This window comes from Microcaecilia unicolor, chromosome 7 (assembly GCF_901765095.1).
Source record: "Microcaecilia unicolor chromosome 7, aMicUni1.1, whole genome shotgun sequence".
Lineage (NCBI taxonomy): Eukaryota > Metazoa > Chordata > Amphibia > Gymnophiona > Siphonopidae > Microcaecilia > Microcaecilia unicolor.
The window spans coordinates 11,024,492-11,040,218 of record NC_044037.1 but is presented as its reverse complement, the minus strand read 5'-3'; the positions used below and the strand labels follow the sequence as shown (position 1 = coordinate 11,040,218).

The 15,727-nt window shown below is 44.0% G+C and overlaps 1 protein-coding gene across 1 annotated transcript in view; it reads left to right on the top strand.

The window, feature by feature from the left end:
• Nucleotides 1-6,944: 6,944 nt before the first annotated feature.
• The window catches only part of MSN (moesin), a 172,960-nt gene continuing 164,177 nt past the window's right edge, over nucleotides 6,945-15,727 (top strand). The window contains exon 1 of the mRNA XM_030208847.1: nucleotides 6,945-7,056. Coding sequence (XP_030064707.1) covers nucleotides 7,045-7,056 — 12 coding nt within the window. The 5' untranslated portion in view covers nucleotides 6,945-7,044. The remainder of the gene's footprint in view (nucleotides 7,057-15,727) is intronic.

Genomic DNA, 15,727 nt, shown 5'->3' with positions numbered 1-15,727 from the left:
TGTGTTCTCAAAGCAAGTCAGAGAGAAATGAAACAAATTTCTTGGCAAAGAACAGAGGAAGGCGGAGCTATGGGAAAACTCCACCCAAGGGCAAGCTGATTTGCTACTCATGTGGAAAGGAGGGACATGTATCTAAATGGTGTAAGGAAACACAAAACACTCCCTCTAGCTCACCTAAGCCAATGGAACTAAAGAATTTTCAAACCAGGAAATGTATGAAGGACAAAGATAAACACAAGGGCTTTCTAATGGCAGAAAAATCTTTGACTATGGTAAATAATAATTCAAATGAAAGTACTTGGATTTTGGATTCAGGGAGCACATGCCATTTAACCAATTGTAAAGATTTCTTTCAGGAAATGTGTCCAGAGGAAGGTATTCTTAAAACTGCAAACGCAGGGACTGCTAAGATCCAAGCAAAAGGAATTGGATTCTTAAAATGCAAAGTGTCTAATGAAGTTAAAGAAATTCCTGTAAGTGATGTCTTGTATATTCCCCAAGCAGTTTGCAATATGCTTAGTGTATCTACATTAGATAAGAAGGGATTTGCGATTCATTTTGAAAACAGTAAGTGCACAATCTCTAAAAATGATGAAGTGTATGCTGAAGCTTTTATGCATAATGATGTTTATAAACTGAGCATTTCAGGTGAAGCCTCACATATGGCGCAAGTAAGGAAGAATGATGGTAAATGTAGTCTGGAAATCTGGCACCGCCGCCTGGGACATCGTGATTCTAAGGTGATCCAGGATCTTTACAGTAAGCAACTGGCCACCGGCATTCAGATAAGTGCAAATGCTGGTAAAATGGAGAAATGCATAGACTGTGTTACTCAAAAAGGTGTGAGACCCTCATTTCCTGCATACACAGGAAATAGGAGTAATAAAGTGCTGGACTTAATACACAGTGACTTATGTGGACCGTTTAATATCCCATCATTGGGAAATAACAGATTTGTGCTAATATTCTTGGATGATTTCTCTAGATATTGTGTGGCCTATTTGCTGAAAGAAAAAAGTCAAGTCACAGACATGCTGAAGAAATACGTAGCCATGGTGAGCAACAAATTTGAAAGAAAACCAAAGGTTCTTCAGACCGACAATGGTGGTGAGTTCACTTCACAAAGCATGCGCACATTTCTAGAACAAGAAGGCATTCAGCATATCACAACAGTAGCTTATACACCAGAGCAAAATTCTGTTGCAGAGAGAAAATTTAGGTCACTTGTGGAAATGACCAGATGTATGCTGTCAGATAGCAATCTCCCTAAAAGACTATGGGGGGAAACCATTCTCACAGCAGTGTACCTACAAAACAGAATGCCAACTAAAGGCGCTGAGCGCACACCACATGAGACATGGCATGGTAGGAAGCCAAACCTGTCACACATAAGAACATTTGGAAGTACAGCATATGCTCATGTACCAAAGCAAAGAAGGCATAAGCTGGATTCCACAACAGAAAGGGGCATTTTAGTTGGCTATGCTCCAGGACACAAAGGATATAGAATTTTGAATCTGAAAACTGGCATTGTTGGCATAAGACATGTTACATATTTTGATGAAAACAAAAGGGTTGATAAAGGCTGGATTATCCCAGATGAGCCTTATCATCCAGAATATGAAACTAGAACCATAATAGACATGCCAGTGTATATAAATGCCATACCAAGGCAGATGTCTGAAAGCAACTCACCTGTATCTAATGAGGAACAGGCAGAGGAAGCAGACACAGAAAGGATCATTGAAGAAGACAGTACAGTTGGAGAAGGGGAATCAATTGGAGAAGAACTCTCAGATATAGAGGATGCAGAAAGGTCAGACCAACCTGTTGTCAGACGCTCATCCAGGGAAAACAAAGGTGTTCCACCCCCAAGACTGTCTTACCTAACAAAGTCAGCAGAAGCTCAAGAGCCCTTAACATGGGATGAGATTGAGAAAATGCCAGCAGAAGAAGCTGCTGAATGGCATAAAGCTGCACAAGAAGAAATTGATGCATTGGATAAAAATAATACTTGGATTCTTACAAAATTACCTCCTGGCAAGAAAGCTATAGGATGCAAATGGGTATTCAAGTTAAAAAGGAATGCACAAGGAAAAGTGGAAAGGTATAAAGCCAGATTAGTGGCAAAGGGATATCTTCAAAAATATGGAGAAAATTTTGATGAAGTGTTTGCACCTGTAGTGAAACACACGACAATCAGAACACTTCTGAGCATTGCAGTCTCAAAAGGCATGCAAGTCAACCACATTGATGTGAAAACAGCATTTCTTCACGGAGATATAACTGAAGACTTGTACATGGAACAGCCAACAGGTTTCATAAATACAAAACAAAGACAGCTAGTGTGTAAATTAAACAAAGGTCTTTATGGATTAAAGCAAAGTGCAAAATGTTGGAATGAAAAATTGCATGAAATATTGACAAATTTAGGATTTAAGCAAGGTGAAGCAGATAAATGCTTGTACACTAGGTGCAGAAATGGACAATATGCATACATTTTAGCTTTTGTTGATGATCTGCTCATTGCAAGCAAAAGTGAGCAAGAGTACAAGGACATTGTAAAGTGTTTAAACCTCAATGTTGAGATAAAAGAACTTGGTAATGTGTCATACTATCTTGGTATAGAAATTGAGAAACAAAATGATGGTTCTTATCTTCTAAGCCAGAAGCAGAAAATAAATGAGCTTATTGAAAGTTTAGGTATGCAAGATGCCCAAGTTGTAAGCACTCCCATGATCACTGATTTTCTGAAGGATGAAACAGTAAGAGAACCTTTACCAGATAACATCCAATATAGATCAGCCATAGGTAAGCTTTTATATCTAGCTACCACATACAGGGCTGATATAGCAAATGCAGTAGGAATTTTGAGCAGAAGGGTCAGCTCACCTACCAAATCAGATTGGACTGCAGTTAAAAGGATGGTAAGGTATTTAAAGGGTACCATTGATTGTAAATTAAAGATTTCAGCCAATAGTAATCCAAAACTAATATGTTACTGTGATTCAGATTGGGCAGGGGATCATTCTGATTATAAATCCACAAGTGGATATGTGTTTATGTATGGAAATGTACAAATTTCATGGGCCAGTCATAAACAAAGTATTGTGAGTTTGTCTTCTACAGAAGCTGAATATGTGGCCGTATCGGAAGCGTGCAGAGAACTGATGTGGATTGAAAAACTTTTGCTGGATTTTGGAATAGCTGAAAAGAGACCAATCCAGATAATGGAAGATAATCAGAGCTGCATCCGACTGTCACAGAATGACAAGGTTCAGTCACGCACCAAGCACATCGCAACGAAATACCACAACGTGCGAGAGTTGGCGAAAGAAGGGGTCATCAGTCTACACTATTGTCACACCAGTGAGATGACAGCTGACATCATGACCAAACCGTTACCCAGAGAACATTTTGTGAATCTGCGTATAAAGCTTGGACTTTGTATGAATAAATAATTGCATGACAGTTATGCATGAGAAGGGGTTTGTTGGAATGTATTGTATTTTTACATGCATTGCCTGTCACCTATTATTTCTCTGTGATTACTCTGTGACCTCTGATGTGAATTACTTAGAGAGGTCACACTGCTATGCAACTTCCTGTTGGGGGTTAGATACAGCAGATGCAGCACATGGAGCACATGGAGCTCATGATCTCTCCTAACCTGAGAGGATCTATGGTGGTGTGAGCATCCATTACCATCTAAGCACATGGAAGGAGCTGATAATACAAATGTATAATAATATGTATATATAAGCCTGTCTGATTATAATCTAACTACAAACTGTGAGTAAACAGATGTTTTGTTACTTCAACTTTAAAGTGACTCAGCAGTGAATTATTCAGGGGTGAATGAGAGAGAGATGAAGAAAGAAATTAACATTTCTAAAGCTGAAGCTGTGTGTACTAAAATCTGCTAATTATTTACTACAAATAATCCAACAAACACAACATGAGCAAATTTACCACCATCAACACACCAAAACTAAATCTACCAAATTCGGAAACCCTGAAAATTCTTGGAGTCACCATTGACCGACACCTCACACTGGAGAATCACGTGAAAAACACAACCAAAAAGATGTTCCACTCAATGTGGAAATTAAAAAGAGTAAAACCGTTCTTCCCACGGACCGTTTTCCGCAATCTGGTACAATCATTAGTACTCAGTCATCTAGACTACTGCAACTCACTCTACGCCGGCTGCAAAGAGCAAATGCTCAAAAAACTCCAAACAGCCCAGAACACGGCAGGCAGACTCATATTTGGAAAACCAAAATACGAAAGTGCAAAACCCCTACGAGAGAAGCTACACTGGTTACCACTCAAAGAACGCATCACGTTCAAAGTATGTACCCTAGTACATAAAATCATCCATGGAGAGGCCCCGGCCTACATGCCAGACCTGATAGACCTACCACCCAGGAATGCTAAAAAGATCATCTCGCACATTCCTCAATCTTCATTTCCCCAACTGTAAAGGCCTAAAATATAAACTAATGCACGCATCAACCTTCTCCTATATGAGCACGCAACTCTGGAACGCATTGCCACGCAACCTAAAAGCGACCTATGAACTGACCAACTTCCGCAAACTATTAAAGACCCATCTCTTCGACAAGATATACCACAAAGATCAAAACATGTGAAATTCCCACATATATCTAAGTAGAGGAATGTGGTAGCCGTGTTAGTCCACTCTTAAGGTTATCAATAGAAATAAAACATGGAAAAGAAAATAAGATGATACCTTTTTTATTGGACATAACTTAATACATTTCTTGATTAGCTTTCGAAGGTCGCCCTTCTTCCTCAGATCGGAAATAAGCAAATGTGCTAGCTGACAGTGTATATAAGTGAAAACATTCAAGCATTACTATGACAATAAAATAGATACTATTGGAGATTCTACATGGAATGTTGCTACTATTGGAGATTCTACATGGAATGTTGCTATTCCACTAGCAACATTCCATGTAGAAGGCTGCGCAGGCTTCTGTTTCTGTGAGTCTGACGTCCTGCACGTACGTGCAGGACGTCAGACTCACAGAAGCAGAAGCCTGCGCGGCCACATTGGTGATCCGCAAGGGCCGACTTCTACATGGAATGTTGCTAGTGGAATAGCAACATTCCATGTAGAATCTATAGAAATCAAACAAAATAAAACATGGAAAAGAAAATAAGATGATACCTTTTTTATTGGACATAACTTAATACATTTCTTGATTAGCTTTCGAAGGTTGCCCTTCTTCGTCAGATCGGAAATAAGCAAATGTGCTAGCTGACAGTGTATATAAGTGAAAACATTCAAGCATTACTATGACAGTCTGACAGGGTGGGAGGATGGGGGTGGGTCCCAACAGAAAGGACTTAACAAGGATCTGGGGTTCCTAACCCATTATAAACCATAAAGCTGTATGTCTCTGTTGATCACCCCACCCCTCACCTATCCACACCCATCCTGTTAGAATATCAATGATATGCTTTGATGTCCCCATGCATACCTCCAACCCACCCCCATCCTCCCACCCTGTCAGACTGTCATAGTAATGCTTGAATGTTTTCACTTATATACACTGTCAGCTAGCACATTTGCTTATTTCCGATCTGACGAAGGGCAACCTTCAAAAGCTAATCAAGAAATGTATTATGACCAATAAAAAAAGGTATCATCTTATTTTCTTTTCCATGTTTTATTTTGTTTGATTTCTATTGATAACCACATATATCTAGAAATGTTAAGTATGCCTTTTGTTATATCACGTGTTCCATTACCATGTAACCCAAAATCCTTCTGTAACACCAAATGTCAATTCTCTCTCATTTCCACTATCCATGATGAATTGTAAGCCACATTGAGCCAGCAAAGAGGTGGGATAATGTGGGATACAAATGCAATAAATAAATAAATGAATATATAAACAAACTAACTGCTGGTGACACTTTACAGCTCTTCCTGGCTCCTGTGTTCTTCCTAGGTAAATTGTTTCTAGGACAAACATTTTATTGCTGGGGATAGGGAAGACCTGACCGTTCCCTGGACTTCACCTACCGTGGTTGGCCGGAAACTGAAGAATCCTGAGTCTCTGCAGCAGTCCTCAGGGTTTGAGCTCAAGGCATCCTCCCTGCCTTATTTATGTGTCTTTACTGGGCTGCTAGATGTCTCTGCCTCCTTTGCTATGTTTTTTTTTAGGTTAACTGTTAAGTGTATGTATTAACTTTTAAACAGTCACCAAGTTCCCGGGGGGGGGGGGTTGATTTTAGGTCAGTCTTGGCTTTCTCAGAGCCCTCTCCACGTGCATTATGGGTAGAATTAGGGACTACAAAGTCAAAATCAGGGCTGGCCACCAAGTCGTACTCCTGGAACTAGGTAACGGGGCTGAAAGTGGCCACATCAGGCAGCAGAATACAGGACGAATGCGGAGAACTTCACAGTCCCTGCTCAAAGGAGCTTACAATCTAAAGGACAAATGTACAGCCCCTACTTGACTGACTGTACATTTGTCCTTTAGATTGTAAGCTCCTTTGAGCAGGGACTGTCCTTCTATGTTAAATTGTACAGCGCTGCGTAACCCTAGTAGCGCTTTAGCAATGTTAAGTAGTAGTAGATTTAGGAGAAATCTCATCAGTCAGGAGCTAATTTCCAAACATAAGTTATTGCATGCTTGGGACAGACATGGAAGTAGTGGTGGGTGGGGAGGGGGAGGGGGGGGTTGCATACGAGGATTCCCATGCGCGCTTACCGAAAGTGGGCAGACTGGTTTTTTACCGGAAAGACAGACCGGCTCCACCGAACGCAGCCTGAGCTTTGTGCTCTACCTCCAGCACGCAGTAATCGGGACTTTCGGGAGGTGGGGGAGGGGTGGGGGAAAGGGAGGGGTGGGGGCGGCGGGGCGGGCCGGCTCCTCCCTCTGGCCTGGGTGGGGTTTCCGCGGGCGCCACCGCCACAGTTCCGTTAGCAGCAGCGGCGAAGGGAGCAGAGCGCGAGGTCGAGGTGTCCCAGCAGCAGCAGAGTCCGAAGCAGCACCGGGAGTGGCCATGCCTAAGACGGTGAGTGGCCGCCGCACTTTTCTTCGGGATGTTTTGGGTGGGGCGCATGGTGTCCGGAGCTTTCCCTCCACTCCCCCCAATCTAGAACTCCCCTCTTGCTCAGCTTCCCTCCCCCCTCCCCCCTCCCCCCCGAGTCTCCTTGAGCCTTTGCAACTGGGGTGGGGTTGTGCTTAGCCTAGGCTTCCCCGGTTTGTAAAGTGCCTGCCTGTTCATGTGAAGTTAGAAGTGAGCGGGCGATGCCGTTACCCGGGCTCGGACTGCCCCCCCCCCCCCCCCCCCCACCCACCGCGCCGGCACCGACCGGCCGCCGTGTAGGGGCGAAGGGAGCTGGGTGGGTCTGACTCTCCCGCACCTCTTTCTGCTCGTTAGTTTCTCGGATGTTGATTTAAGAAATGTTTCCCCAAAGTTCAGCCGGCGGTGCCTCCCTCCGCTGCAGTCACAGCGCTACCGCTTCCTAACGCGCGTTAACGCCTGTCACTTAGCGCGTTTCCTCTTTGCCTCATTCCGACCCCTCCCTTTACCCTTAGGGTGAGACTTGGATGTAAATGGCTATTTTTTTTTTCCCTCGAACTGTTGGTAATAACCACCACAGTTGAATGAATCTGCCCAAGGGAGGTGTCTAAGGATGAATAACATAAGGATGGTGCAGGGCAATGGTGTAAGTGGCAAACTTATCTTTTTCACAACCGACCCCCTGCACTTTTACGTCGGTTCCGTTTGGGAAAAAGAGCCCTTAGCTTTCGAGTGTACTTTCCAGAAGAGGTCTAAAGGGGTGACTGACGGCCTCCCTATATCCACAAGTGCTCTACTGGAACAAGGTGTGCCCCCCCCCCCCCTTGCTTCCTGTATTCAAGGCAATCCCCAGTGTTTGGGTACTTCCCCAAGCAGCTTGTAGGGGTAATAACAGGAGTAGCAGTGTCTCCATTTGGCCTAGCTGGAAAGAAACACGTTGAAAGTTTCAATCTCATATTTTCCATATTAGGGGTTGCAATGTAGTCATCAGCCAGCTGGCTCTAGGATTTAGATCTTCAACTACTAAGGAAATGCATTACAGACTATCTCTGGTTGACGCCTGGCTTGCTAGTCACCGATAGGGTATCATTGGTAGCATTTTTATTTAATCTCATATTTTCAAACATGCCAGCTTATGTAGCAAATGGATGTACACAGAGGAAGCATAAAAATGGGATAGCTTTTCAGAGGTAGAGTAGTAATTTGTTGGGCAGACTGGATGGACCGTACAGGTCTTTCTCTGCCGTCATCTACTGTGTTACTATGTTACATGGCATATAACGACCCGTGTGGTCCGAAAGGGCAGCCAGAGTAGCGCTTTCCACTCTTATAGTGGTCAAATAGGGCAGTCGCACAATCGTGGGAGAGTGGTTTTATAAAATTTAGATGATTGTCGGTACTTGATTCATAAACCTTATTAGCCTTCAGTTGGGCCATAAACTGAATGAAATTCTTCTTCGGTTTTGCTCACGTGGGATAGATGGGAGTGATGAAAGATATTGAATTTCCAGGCTAGATTCCTATTCCCCTAGGAAAGCACTGCAGCTTTTATCCAAAGGGTAGACACCTATTAAGTACTAGATTTGCTGTTCTCTCACCAACACCCCTTGAGACCTTGGGCAAATGATTTTCTCTCCCATCCCTTCCCCTGCCAACATTGCATAGGCTAATGGTACTATCAACATGTTTCCAGTTCCGTTTTGCTACTGCTCTTTGTGGCAGAGAGGTCTACCGGTCCTCTTACCCTGCACACCCCCCCCCCCCCCCCCCCCCCCCAATCCAAAGCATCCACATTCCTGTAACACTTTGTTCCTGCCTTTCCAAAATCTGTCCAAAAAAAAAAGTTTAAAAGTTGGCAGTGACTGAGGCCTTGAAAGACAAGTCACCTCAACTTCTCTGGGCCAGCCACTGATTCCCTGTAACTGTCAGAGTGGTCCCTCATTCCTTCACCTGATCAAAGTTGTACAGAGGTCACAGAAGGTGCTGCTATCATGAAATCTGTTTCATTCTTAGATCTCTCTGATTCTACAAACCTGTGGCATAGCCAGATGCCAGTTTTGGGTGGGCCTGAGCTAAACTGGTGGGCTCAAAATGTTCTGTCAGCCCCCACTTTCTACCCCTTCCCTGGCACCTCACAATTCAAAACATAAATCCTTTAGCTAATGAGGATCCCCGAGGTCTGTCAGCTGAAGACTTACTTCCTCCTAAGGCAGCCAGAACTTCCTTCTACCAAGCTTGGAGGACAGCAGAAACTTCCATGAGCCACTGACGTCAGCACCTCAATGTTTGCTTAGTTGATACTGGCTCAAAGATGCTGCTTCCAACTGCGGAGCTTGGCAGAAAAGAGTTCTTGCCGTTTTTGAAGAAGGTCCTCGGCTGGTGATACTTGGGGATCCCCATCATCTGCAGCAAGAGTCAGGGCTGGTGTTGGGGCCCATGCCAGAATATTTTCTCAATAAAGGAGAGCCCCCCCCCTCTCAAGATCCTCTCCTCTGCCTCCCCTCTTATCTCCCCAGCTGCTAGTACTATCCCATCAACATACCCTCACCAAATAAAGAACAAGGGATCACAAATTAGAAATAAAAATACATAGACAAAAATTGAATTGGGAACCCCAAGAAGTTAAACAGTTAAACCTAGAAATGTACTCCATCTGCAGCCCCTCCTTACCTCTCAACCCTCATCTCCCCTTACGTCCCTACCCGTAACCTCCGCTCTCAAGACAAATCCCTCCTTTCAGCACCCTTCTCCACCACCGCCAACTGCAGGCTCCACTCTTTCTGCCTCGCCTCACCCCACGCGTGGAACAAACTCCCCAAGCCCATACGTCAGGCCCCCTCCCTCCCCATCTTCAAATCTCTGCTTAAAGCCCACCTCTTCAATGTCGCCTTCGGCACCTAACCTCTACACCTCTACCCAGGAAATCTTGACTGCCCAACTTGACATTTCGTTCTTTAGATTGTAAGCTCCTTCGAGGAGGGATCGTCCTTCTTTGTTTCTTTTGTACAGCGCTGCGTAACCCTAGTAGCGCTCTAGAAATGTTAAGTAGTAGTAGTAGTATTACATATAGCAGTGATTTAACCAGAGCTGAGATTGTGATGTCATAATGCCTCATTCCACCAATGCCTAAGAGCCAACCTCATCAGTGATGTCACAATGGCTCGACTGTCCTATACTTGGCCCACTTCCCCCCTTAGTGTGAAGAGTTTCAGTCTCTGGTATCCAGAGCTGAGATTGTGATGTCATAATGCCTCATTCCACCAATGCCTAAGAGCCAACCTCATCAGTGATGTCACAATGGCTCGACTGTCCTATACTTGGCCCACTTCCCCCCTTAGTGTGAAGAGTTTCAGTCTCTGGTATCCAGAGCTGAGATTGTGATGTCATAATGCCTCATTCCACCAATGCCTAAGAGCCAACCTCATCAGTGATGTCACAATGGCTTGATTGTCCTATATTTGTCTCACTCTTATCTATTAGATTGTAAGCTCTTTGAGCAGGGACTGTCCTTCTTTGTTAATTTGTACAGCGCTGCGCAACCCTAGTAGCGCTCTAGAAATGTTAAGTAGTAGTAGTATGTACTGTAACACTGGAGACATAAAAAGGGAAAATGCATTTCTTTTTCTAGTGAACTCAATACAAAGACATCTGCTATGTTCGTTTCCCAGTGCTAATGTATTTCAGTTAATTAAAAATAAAATGTTTTGTCTACCTTTTACCTCTGCTTTTCTGTCTGTCCTCTAATTCTCCTTTGTGGTTGCTGTCCACTTGGTTCCCCCCCCCCCCTGTCTTGTGCCATTCCCTCACTACACCTGCCTCTGGTGTATTGGTCTTCCCATTTTTAGGTTTCCTCTTTTTCTTTACTGCCTCTGTGCACTTGAATTTCACCCTCACCCTTCTTCTTTATACGTTTCAGCAATCCCCTATCAAATTCCATCTCCTGCTTCCACCCAGTAGCTCTCCCATTCCCCATCTCACTCCTTCCCTAGCCTTCCATTCTTTAATCTACTCCCTATTAACATATTTCTACTTCCTATAATCACTGTCCTCTCATTCATTCACCCACTTCTCCCACATGGTTCCACCATTCCCAGCATCTTGCTCCCTCTGTCCTTCTAGCTCAGCATCTGCTTCCTCTTTCTCCCCACCCTCATATAGCCTGATATCTTCCACTCCACCCCTAACATCTTCCTCCCCTCCTGCCCCCCTTCTCCCATGGTCCAGCATATCTCCTTCAATCCCTTCTACCCCCTAGATCCAGCATTTCTCTCTCCCCCCCCCCTCCAGTACATATTTCCCATTGTCCACTATCTCTGCCTCTTTCTCTCTCTCTCTCTTGCACCTAGGACCCAACATCTGTCTCCCATTCCCGATGCACCATCTGTCCCTTCCACTGCCATGTCCAACACCTCTCCCTCTCCTCCTCCCTCTCTCCCTTGTGCCGTAAGTCCAACATCTCTCTTCCCCCTCCACTAACATTCTCCCTCTTTTGTCCTGTCTCCCCCCCCATGCAGCATCTTCCCTCCCCTTCCTCCCTGTGGCCAATTCTCCCTCTCTTCCATAGCATCTCTGGTCTGGATTCCCCCCCTCCCCCTCCCTTGAAGAGCTGCTCTCAAAAGGGCAGCAGCAGAGATTCATACATACTGCCTGTGACTGACCCTGAAGCCTTCCTTCTATCTTGTGTGGCGGAAATAGGAAGTTGTACCAGAGGGAGGGGGGCGGGACATAGGGAGAAGGTTTCTGGGTCAGCCATAGGCAGTGTGTAGGAATCCCTACCACTGCACTTTTGAGGAGAGAAGCTAGTTAAGGAAGATGCAGTACTGTGGGAGCCCAGCTTGCTTCCCTCATGCCTGCTGTCAGATGTGCACCGGTGCTGGATGGGCCCCCACCTGTGGCTATTCCATGCTACAAACCCTGGGCCAGGATAGGGACCTAACGGGGCCGTGATCTCATTATTGTTTCTGGTTATGTCATTGAGGCTTTTAAGCTTTTGTGTATGCTTGGTTTGTGTGTTGTTGTGATCTAGTGACAACGTGCTGAATTTTTGTTCTGTGGATTACAACTTTTTTGAATTGGTGGAACAGAAATGATTTGAAATAGGGCACATGGAAGCCTGGATAAGAAATACACTGCTTTTAAAGTGTCATAAACTGGAATGAAAAGAAACCAGGTTAATCTGAGGTTCAAGGAGCAGCAGCTGGAGTCTGAACTGGATTATGGCTGCCTTGAGGGGTGAACAGATTGTTCGTATTCTGTGTGTGTTTAGAGTTCTTACAGCTTCACTAACAGGGTATAAAAAAAAAATCCTAGTTGTATTGCTAAATATGCAATTAACTACTGTATTAACATTAAGCCATGTTATTGAGTTTTTCTTACACTTGGGACATGTTACTACTTGCAGTGAGCTGGTACTTGTGACCTGGATTGGCCATTGTCGGGCAGTATGCCAGGTTTGATCTATGTTAGACAAAGATTCATTTTAGGTGTTCAGTTGTATGTTAAACCTAGCACTTGGGGCTGCAGTAGGCGTGTGCCTAGGGCCTAAAAACTTAAGGGATTTGTCAGCTGTGCTTAGGAGGTTAATACTGCCAATTACTTGGATACTTTTTTTTTTTCACCAGGATTCTAGATTTTTAAGCTACTCGAAGTGAAATACAGGCGGGAGGCCCTGAAAGACAGTTTTGTATAGTAACTAAGTAAATGTAATTAGTTATTGTACATAAGTACGAGTTTTTTTTTTTTTAAACTCTCACTGAAGTAATGAATTCACGAATTTGTACTATTTTTATTCGGTTATATCTGATGCTTGCAGTAAAAAAAAAAACCAGAAGGGAGATGTAAACCAAATGAAACAGCAAAACCGGGAACAGGATTTTGCTATTGCAAACCTTGTCACGCAAACAGTGGATCATCTCAATGTTGCTGTTCAGTGAGTATATATAACCTATAAGAACAGCGGAGTTACTTATGTTTGTTGAACTGATTACTGGTCTCCAACCAAACAGAGCAGTGATGAGTTGGGTCACTTTTAGGTGCAGATGAAGCCGAAGCTGGTTGCAATTCTTGATGAACAGATCATGTCTCTACCACAACAGATTGCTTGTCATACCGTGGGAAATTTTTACATTGGGTTGACTGTCCACTTGTCTGGCCTTAAGACTGAAGGGTTCCCACATGTTTGACGTTCTTGCATCAATTCTCAAAAATATTCAAACAGTTTGCTATCAGATGAGCAACAGACAATGATTCCAACTTTGTGACGGCATTCTTTGTAACTGGACAGCATGACGATGACGATGAAGATGCAAGTGATGAATTAGCACTACTTCTAATGCAGATGAAAATGAGACTACTTAATGTTCTTTGCTGTTTGGAAGTCAAGTGGCCTAGTGGTTAGGGTGGTGGACTTTGGTCCTGGGGAACTGAGGAACTGAGTTCGATTCCCACTTCAGGCACAGGCAGCTCCTTGTGACTCTGGGCAAGTCACTTAACCCTCCATTGCCCCTTGTAAGCCGCATTGAGCCTGCCATGAGTGGGAAAGCGCAGGGTACAAATGTCACAAAAATAAAATAGATACTATTGGAGATTCTACGTGGAATGTTGCTACTATTGGAGATTCTACATGGAATGTTGCTATTCCATGTACAAGGCTGCGCAGGCTTCTGTTTCTGTGAGTCTGACGTCCTGCACGTACGTGCAGGACGTCAGACTCGCAGAAGCAGAAGCCTGCGCGGCCACATTGGTGATCTGCAAGGGCCGACTTCTAGTGGAATAGCAACATTCCATGTAGAATCTCAAATAGTAGCAACAGTGGAGGAGTGGCCTAGTGGTTAGGGTGGTGGACTTTGGTCCTGGGGAACTGGGTTCGATTCCCACTTCAGGCACAGGCAGCTCCTTGTGACTCTGGGCAAGTCACTTAACCCTCCATTGCCCCACGTAAGCCGCATTGAGCCTGCCATGAGTGGGAAAGCGCGGGGTACAAATGTAGCAAAAATAAAATCATTCTCTAGCTTCCCTTTATTGTAGAACAAATTTCTGAAAGTTTTAAGCTTCTTACAAACTCTTAGATAATTGCTTTCCAGTGTTGCATGAGAGGAGTTTGTAATGATTAAGAGGATGTTCTCTTGTACCCGTGTCCCATAAGTCTATGATTAAGAAGGAAATAGACATAGCAAGCATTTGTTAGGGACGGATATAGGAGGAAGGAAGAAACCTGTGGGGTGGGGGTGGGGGGAGTTGTGCCATTCATTTGGAGACAGCAGACTGTTTATGGGTTTTTAAGCATCGGGTGTAACTTAGCTGTTCCCATTCCTCTGGGATAAGTGCTCCTCTGATCTTGGCAACCGTTTCTGGTGTAATCAAAATAGTCGCATTAACGTTTAGATAGACCAGTTAATTGAAAATATTCTGAAAACCAGACCTTCTTGGGGGGCTTGAAGGTCCGTTTTGAAGCTTCTCCCTTCTCTAGGATTTTGGGTCTCCATTTCTTTTGCTCAATTCTTTGAAAACAAGGATCATGTAAGATTTTATATTAGGATACAGAAGACTCATTCCATGTTGTACTCAGCCTCATATGCATGAACGATTAGCTTATCTGGAAATAATGAATTTGAAAGGCTGTTTCTCAGGGGAGAAACTGTGACTAAATTAAGTACTCGGTTAAATCACTTCTCAGTACTTGTGCTTCTTTTTTTAAACAACCTGAGTTTGTTTGCCTGGCCCTTACCAATTACAATTTAACCCTTTTTTGAGTGTTCTTGTTTAAATTTCACCCAGAGTTGCTGTTGAGTGTGATACAGTTCCCACCCCCAACAGCCTGCCTCTATACCAGAATAAACTTGGTGCTCAGATAACCTTTTCCTACTTAAGCGCACAACTATGGAACGCACTGCCAAAAACAGTAAAAACAGCGTACGACCACCTAAATTTCCAGGAAGAACTAAAAACAATCCTGTTCAGAAAGGCATATCCCACCGACCCAACATTACCAACGCATTACCAAAAGCCGTGAAAACCACGTACGACAACCTGAACTTCTGGAAAACACTAAAACCCAACCTGTTCAAAAAGGCATACCCATCCGACCCAACCTAAGTGCCTAAATCTCGCAACACAACGAAACCAAAGCTCGTAACAGACTCTATGCAACTCTTCCCCTCTTCGATTCCCCAATGTGCCTAGAACACATGAACCTTATTCGTCTACTACAACTCTCTGTATTTGTTTCACTACCGGAAATGGCGATTGCCTCTACGGTATTATGTAAGCCACATTGAGCCTGCAAATAGGTGGGAAAATGTGGGATACAAATGTAACAAATAATAATAACCTGTTTCAGCCCTTGATGTTCTTAGGTTGTGGGACGTGACCTGAGAGAGACACTCGTCTCTAGAGCAGGGGTGGACCCAGTCAGGTTTTAGAGATTTCTGCAATGAATATGCATGAGTGATTTGCATTGTATGCAAATAAATCTCGTACATATTTATTGTGGCAATCTTGAAAACCCAACTGGGATGTGGCCCTCAGACTGTGGTTGCCCACCCCTGCTGTACAGGAGTGTTTCTCAACAAGGTCCTCGGAGCACATCCAGCCAGTGGGGTTTTCATGATATCCATAATGAGTGTGCATATGAGAGATGTGTACACTGTCTCCTTGACAT